Source organism: Daucus carota, chromosome 1 (assembly GCF_001625215.2).
Source record: "Daucus carota subsp. sativus chromosome 1, DH1 v3.0, whole genome shotgun sequence".
NCBI classification, from domain to species: domain Eukaryota; kingdom Viridiplantae; phylum Streptophyta; class Magnoliopsida; order Apiales; family Apiaceae; genus Daucus; species Daucus carota.
In genome coordinates this window covers 39,332,247-39,339,694 of record NC_030381.2, presented here as the reverse complement: position 1 = coordinate 39,339,694, position 7,448 = coordinate 39,332,247, and the positions used below count along the sequence as shown (strand labels likewise).

The following is a 7,448-nucleotide window of genomic DNA, read 5'->3' as shown; positions in this document are numbered from 1 at the left end:
GGACGGGGTGAATGTCCATCCCTATCAACAACTTGTTTAATATATTTATTTCTAAAAAAAATGAATTAATCAATGATTGTTTCTGTCTTTTGTTTGTTCGACGCGACTGTTTATGTAGATGTCGTATAGTTTTTTATTATTGAATTAATTCATTCATAAAAAAATATAATGAAATGCCAGATTGGCACGTTTTTAATTGAAATTATTGTATAATTTCTCCCTGTGACAATTTTCTCAAAGAAACAAATTCTTAGATGGCAGGCTACCGGAGAACCTAATAATTTAACTTAGGCCTAGCAATCCAAAATAAGCTAACTTTGCACGACTTATATACGAAATTATTTAAGACCCTGAATTTTGAATTTTGACCGATGGACTTGTAAAGGGCATGAAAAAACAAATCACAGATAAATAAGTTTGATTTATTATGGACACATTGCAATTTGTTTTAGAATAAAATGATTGTTTGAACAAAATGACCGATAAATAAGTTCAAACAAATAAGTTCAAACAAGATTTCTGTTATTTATTTTTAATCATTTCATTTCATTCTCCCCAACATTATTAATCAATCACTAACTACAACAAGACACGTTGATCTTAACGATTAATCAGAGACTTTGAAACAAAGTAGAATAACATCATCAGCATTAGAAAGTTGAAACAACACCATAAGAGCAACCCCAACAGACTCTCTATACATGCTCTTTACCTATAATTTGAAGAAATTGAAGAAAAATATGCCTCCAACAAGCTCCTAAGTCATCCTCACATTCTTAGGAGCTTCAAACCTCTCCTCAATAGTGAGGAGTCTATCGATCTTCCTCATTCAATTTTTTATTAATATAAGGTAGCTTTTCTCACATCTTCCTTGTCTTTGTAACTGGTGCTATCTTGGAAACTGGTACTGAGTAATTAATGTGACCAGATTTGTACTAACAGAACATATATATATAATCATAGAGTCTGGATATGAGGAGGGTTCTTGGAGTGTCAAGGTGATTTTGTATCTTAAAAAACTAAGAGCTAATTTAATAATATTATGTATGAGGAGGATGCTAAATAGTTGTTGGAGTTGCTCTAACATTTCATCTGGGTCATCCAAAAATCAAAACCATCATCAACACTACACTGATACGGAATGGAAATCTAAAATCTTGATCCACAAGTTTTCAGCTATAACGCTAACTATTGCACGAGATTAATAGTACTAGACTCTTAAACAATCTTACAGCAGTACTTTAAGCAGTTTGATCAAGCTCTTAAGATAACCAATGGAGTACCTTAGGCTTAACTCCCTTTTCTACAATAGTGTCCAAGCTAGGTTTCCATCCCTTACCAGAAACTTGCCTGGTCATGAACTCCGTCCCCATCTCCAACATCTTCTCGAAATAATCTTCTTTTTCCAAAGAATTATTTCCCACAAATTCTTCCTTTCTCTTTGCTGCACGCCTATTTTTGTCAGCAACACATTTCCTGGACGCAGGGCAGATCCTGACAAGAAATGGCAAAACACCCGTTGTCGACGACAAGAAACTCGGGGATTTCAAGACGTTGCTTGCCCGTAAAAGCAATTCCTGGGACTCCAGTGATGTTAAGGAAGCAGGCTTGCCTTTCCTTACAGGTAACATAATGTAAAGCTTCTGTCTATCTAGCTTCTCGTCAGCTGGTAATGGAGACGGCTTGTTCCCTTTGGCGCCTGCCTTGTACTCAACGACTACTTGTTGCGGGTATTCTAGCATGAGCTCGGCCACTGTGAGTGGCGCATCGTATACATGAATGCTGCCATCGGAGAGAATCACCTTTCCGGTGGCAGGCAGGGAGCGGTTGGAAGTAATATGGTTGCCCATGTTGCTGAGGAAGAGGGAAATGTGGGGTGACTAATGCATGTTTATGGCCTTGTGGGGTGTTGGTGATATATTGGCATGGAAGTTTGGGTTTGTTAAACTGTTCCAACTTAATGTGTTTTGGTTGATAGGCACACAACTATATTGAAACTACTGCATTAAAAAAAAGGCCACGTAACTTTGAGTTTGATTCAGTCGTTTATAGAAGTTAGTGAGCCATTTGATTCATGATTAGTCTAGGTGAACAGGATTTTGTTTGGATTAACAAATTAGTGATATGGAATGAAAATCCCAATTTCATTTGGAAGGTAAATTATTCCTTCCACTCCACTTTGGATACTCATTTCGATTCCATTTCCCATTCCCAACCACGATCTAAACACCTCATTCCCATACCAACCACAATCCAAACCCCTCCTTAATCTCACATTTGAAACACCTGATTCCCATTACCAACCACAATCCAAACCCCTCCTTAATCTCGCATTTGACCTTCGGTCATTGTGAATATCTAGGACTAGAAGAATATGTTTTTTTGCTGATGCAGGCTCCAAACTTATCATATTTAAACTTGTAAACACAAACAGCTCGGTTCGCTCAGAGCTCTAATTTTGAAGCCTGAACGTCAAGAGTAGATGAATAATAGCTTAATTATTTAAGCTAAGTATACTAATCATTATGAATATGAATATAGAATGCCTGCAAAATTAGAGTCCCTAAACTGTAATTATTTCAGATACAAATTGAATTTATAAACTTACCATAGAAGAGGATAGTCTGCAAACAAAATGGATGGGCCGAGAACGGAGCTGGATTACAGGTATATTTTCTGCGGCTGTAGTTATGATTTTACACTACAATAAATCAAAGGCCTTCCATACTGATAAAAAAGAACATCCAAGAGAATTCTCTTACAAACCAAATCAAGCTGGGGAACGAATATAAATTTCAATCTTTCTTCGGAATGATTCATCTATTCTTCAAGTGGGTGATAACATAATGAAATTTCTCACTGGCAGTCTATCCTACTTGATGTATTGAGAAACCCATTTAAATCCATCACCATATCCCATTTTGCGCACAATGCTGCACATGAATACCTCTAAAGGACGCACACTTGAATCTGCAAGATTCACCCTCCCTTTTCCGGTGGTGACGCCACTCAGACCAAGATGAAAACGCAACTCATCCTCTGAGGCAGCATATGGGATGTCAATCTTATTCCCCAGAATGAGAAATGGAACAGTGGACAAGGACTCATCTGAAAGTAGTGCATCCAACTCTTTTTTGGATTCTGCAAACCGCTCCTTGTCATAAGCATCCACAAGATAAACTACAGCATCAACCTGTATAAATTCAAAGCAAAATTGTATCAGCTTTCCAAAGAAAGCTCTAAGAAAAAAGTAGTCAAAAAAGAGCACAGATAAAGTAGATTTAATAGTGGATGTGGGAATATATGCATCTATCATAAGATTAATAAGAACATTAAAAAAAAGAGAGGAAGTAAACTATATTTTATTTGATGATGTGCAACTTAACTCAACCCAATCTCATCTATAAAGGCACAATGATTACTACAACCTCAGATCAGCAGTCCATCTAGTGAGCACCTATATAAAGTTCATTCTAGTATTCTAAATAAACAGTTTCACATCTCTATATCGAACAATAATTGAGTTCTAATATTTCAGTCTTACTAGAACCACTAAGGCGTCGGTCATGTGACAAGTTGCAATTAAAGCAACTTCATCAATTTCAAATAAAAGAGACAATACAGCCTTACATTACACCAAAAAGAGTGAAGTTCAGTTCCGTCAAAAAAAAAGAGTGAAGTTCAGTGTTTTTTCAGCAAGCCAGTATCCATGTTAACAACTTCAAAACATACATATCTTTTTTAATCAACATTAATGAGTAAATAAAGTAATAACCAAACTCCAAAGGTAATAAAATTTCCCCATTTCTCTGATTGATTGGTGCTAAATACGACTTCATACAAATTAAAATAAAGAGTTAATTATAGAGGGGTCCGAAATTTTCCTCAAATAGCATTGTAGTGGCTAAATTTTTCAGTTTGTAATTAGGTGATCAATATTTACTTTTATCTTTTGAAAAAGTGGATAACAGCCACTTCCATAATATATACAAGCAAAGTCTAACTTTGACTTTTTAGCGACCAGCCACCTTTTTGAGAGACCAAATTAATATATGGCTTCCATATCGTGATATAGAGAAATCGGCCACCAATATACTACAACAAGGAAAGTTTAGCAATCACTTCACTTTACTCTAAAATAAATAGAAGTTAGTGTTGCAACAAAAAGAAATTGGATAGATTGGAAATTAAGCTAAAGGTTAAGTTCCACAAAATCAGTATAAAGTTCTGTACAATTTGTGTGCAGTGGCAGAGCCAGAAATGAAGTTCACGGGGGGCCAAAATTTTTATTAAAATTTTTATCCGAAATTTGGGATGCAAAACACAATTTTATCAGCAGTTTCGGGGTAAGTACCATCCCATTAAGGACAACTTTTGTTGTTTATATGCCAGGGGCTGGAAAGGTTTTGCGCGGTGTATCGAATTAAACCACATGCTCCACCTAAACGAATCTAATAAGCAAGACACGGAGTAATATACAATGCAATTATAATGCTCCGAATGCAGATTAGTTAAGCTTTATTGGTTACACATCACTATAAATCAAAACATATAACTCAAAAAATACTTATTTTTCTGGATGAACCTTTAAGTACCCTAGGCCCAAGGTGGCTCCGCCCCCTGTTTGTGTGCAAACTTTTATACATGTGCATTACTTACAAAATAAATTTTAACTCTAGCATTAGTCCCAAATAGAAAATAAATAGAATCAGCGAAAAAAGTCAGACAAAAGTAGTTCAGGTAAGAGGTTTTTTAAAAATAAATAAGGGACAAACCGTCCTTAAATCACATTAATCTTCAAAATTACAGGACATTCAAATTTTGGAAAATGTACATAGAAAAACATATCTTACATAACTAATGGTGTATAGTCCGCAGCGAACCACTCATTGCAGCGACAGAGAAACTATATAGAAGACTTAATATGCAGCTTATAAGTTTCATAAACACTGGTCCATATACAATGGAGTTGATATTGAAGAGAGCGCGATAAGGAACGGCGGGGAAAGATTAGAAAGAAAAAGATGTGATGATATAGGAGCACCAATAGTGTGAAGGACGTCGTAAAGTGGAATGTAAAGAGTGAATAAAACACCCATCAGGAGCCGACAGTGGACTTACTTCCTCATAGAGAGACATAAAAATGTGATGATGCATGCAATTTTACTTGATCCTATCTGTAAGGGTGTTCTTAATTAGATTTTTTGTGGAATATACTGTAATTCCAGAAACAAGATATATTTAGCACAATCAATTAGTATAAAATTAAAAGGCACAACACCAGCACAAGGCCGATTGTTTGTTGTTAGTTGAGGCCAAGAAAAAAAGAAACTTACATTTAATATTTTTATTTCTTAAACATCCTACAGGTATGACAAATTAGTTGGTTTAAGCAACTTTATTTACTAATCTAGGAGTCTTCCACCTGATTAGGCATTTCCCTTAAACTTCTAAATGCATAAAGGCTTCAAGAGGCCAGTCAGTGACAGCCACTCAGCTCAGAGTAAGTTACTTTACCATGTGATTATTTTTTAAAACAAGAGAATAGAATTCCCAAATGATCCATGTCAAGAATATTCACTTACAATAGAAAGCAGGAACCCTAAACTTTACCTAGTGCTCTTTACCGAGAAAAGTTACTCCTACATGATCACCTATCATTCTACCACATAATGACAATCAATTTTCACAAGTATTGTACATTTCCACATGCTACTAACCAATGATACACACAGACTATTAGAGACAGTGTTGAATAGATCTAATGATTATTGCATAAAACATATATAGGTCAATAAAAACATGGATGAGAATCAAATGAACCTTGGCATAGTAATCTTTCCAAACTCTACGAGCGATCTGATGACCACCCAAATCAAAAGCTTTAAACTTGATTTTACCAATACTCAATTCTTCAGATGTTGGATGTTGGGTCGGCTGATGTTGAACTAATCTCTGCAATCCATAACGGATTTATACATACAAACAAAAGATTATCAATCAAGGGAGGGAGAGAGAGGGGAGGGAGGGAGGGAGGGGGAGAGAGAGAGAGAGAGAGAGAACCTCATCCTTAAGCATGTGAAGAAGGGTGGTTTTGCCGGCGTTATCGAGGCCTAAAAACAAGATCTTGGCCTCTTTTTGCCATAGCCCAAGAGAAGCTAAGACCCCATAAAACCAATCAAATAAAAACATCCCCTTTTGTCTCTCTTTTGAGAACAGTAGTGAGAGAGAATTGTAGAGAGATAGACGAGAGAGATAAGCAAAGGGAGAATAGATACAAACAGATCTGGTGTACAACTCTTTTCTCTCCTTCCTCACTGTAGAGTCGGGTAGGTGGGTAAGTGGGTCGAACACCGAGTTTAACCGTTATAACTTTATTTTTCTAATTCTTTAGCTCAATCTCAGAATAATTATTTCTTAATAATATTTTAAGATGATTTGTTTATCCTTTCAAAAGATGATTTGTTTATACGATTTTTTTTGTCAGGTTTATACGATTTTATTTAAGTGGGTGCATAAATATTTTTCAAAACTAATTAGACTAAATTACTAAATGGATTAAATGGAATAAACAATCAAAATAATACTAGTCTATAATCAATAAATTTAATTTTTAGAAAAATAAAGTTATTAATTTATATTAATTAAAAATATTAATAAAATTATTATTGCAATATATATATATATATATATATATATATATATATATATTTGTATCTATTAATTATTCTTGTTAAATATTTATTAAAATAGAGACAAAAATATTTAAAATAAAATTAATTCTCGTACCTCAATCTCATACTTACCTCATTGGTATCAAAAATCCATATTTTTAGGATATGAAGTGTGAATTTGAAATTATTATTTTCTACAACCAAATAGTACTAGTATGAGTTTGGAATGGAAAACTCATACTTGATTATAGATTTTCCAGAACCAAATGACTCCTTAATCATTCAACAAAGTCTTTTATCAATTGGAATCGATTTCCCTTTTATTAAATAACACTACTTCTTCAATTGTTTTAAGGAAATAATTATGATTTGAAGTAATATGTAAAAGTCATTAGTGTTTTATTCTTGTACTAAAATAAAATAATATGATAATTTGTTCTAAATATAGAACAAAATGTAGATAAAATTATAATTTTTCACACTAGAAACCGAATATATTGGAGTAATTGTATAAAGCTAGCTTGAAAAGTGAACCAAATAGTAAATATATTGGTATCTAGGGGTGGGTTCTGGTACAAACTTACAAACTTTATACGTTCAACACATATATAATTTGAGTTCAACATTATTTTAACATATTTTGTTGAACATCGATTAAAATTGTGTTGGATAAGTACATAAACTAATTTTTGAATGTAAGAACTAAGTTAAACATATTATATAACTAAATTTGTGTTTCCAAACCCCACCCAAACCCCAGAGATATAGTTTAAG

At 34.0% G+C, this 7,448-nt stretch overlaps 2 protein-coding genes across 2 annotated transcripts; both read right to left on the bottom strand.

The window, feature by feature from the left end:
* Positions 1-607: 607 nt before the first annotated feature.
* LOC108204630 (uncharacterized) lies at positions 608-1,850 on the bottom strand. Its single transcript, XM_064086385.1, has 2 exons — positions 1,284-1,850; positions 608-712 (listed from the first exon to the last, which is right to left on the bottom strand). The coding sequence occupies exons 1-2, from the start codon at positions 1,848-1,850 to the stop codon at positions 608-610; spliced, it is 672 nt and encodes a 223-aa protein (XP_063942455.1).
* A 629-nt stretch (positions 1,851-2,479) lies between these two features.
* On the bottom strand, positions 2,480-6,334 carry LOC108204631 (GTP-binding protein SAR1A). The gene is made up of 3 exons (XM_017374169.2): positions 6,064-6,334; positions 5,824-5,955; positions 2,480-3,193 (listed from the first exon to the last, which is right to left on the bottom strand). Exons 1-3 carry the CDS (start codon positions 6,190-6,192, stop codon positions 2,873-2,875), a joined length of 582 nt encoding a protein of 193 aa, XP_017229658.1. The 5' UTR covers positions 6,193-6,334; the 3' UTR covers positions 2,480-2,872.
* Between the last annotated feature and the right edge of the window lie 1,114 nt (positions 6,335-7,448).

What these genes read in the sequence shown, in the direction of transcription:
- LOC108204630 (XM_064086385.1), bottom strand. Translation starts at nt 1,850, where the DNA reads ATGGGCAACCATATTACTTCCAACCGCTCCCTGCCTGCCACCGGAAAG. An exon ending in AAAAGGGAGTTAAGCCTAAG is followed by an intron (nt 713 to 1,283) that starts GTACTCCATTGG and finishes TTCAAATTATAG; the next exon opens with GTAAAGAGCATGTATAGAGA.
- LOC108204631 (XM_017374169.2), bottom strand. Translation starts at nt 6,192, where the DNA reads ATGTTTTTATTTGATTGGTTTTATGGGGTCTTAGCTTCTCTTGGGCTA. An exon ending in TTCACATGCTTAAGGATGAG is followed by an intron (nt 5,956 to 6,063) that starts GTTCTCTCTCTC and finishes TATGGATTGCAG; the next exon opens with AGATTAGTTCAACATCAGCC. An exon ending in GGAAAGATTACTATGCCAAG is followed by an intron (nt 3,194 to 5,823) that starts GTTCATTTGATT and finishes GAATTTATACAG; the next exon opens with GTTGATGCTGTAGTTTATCT.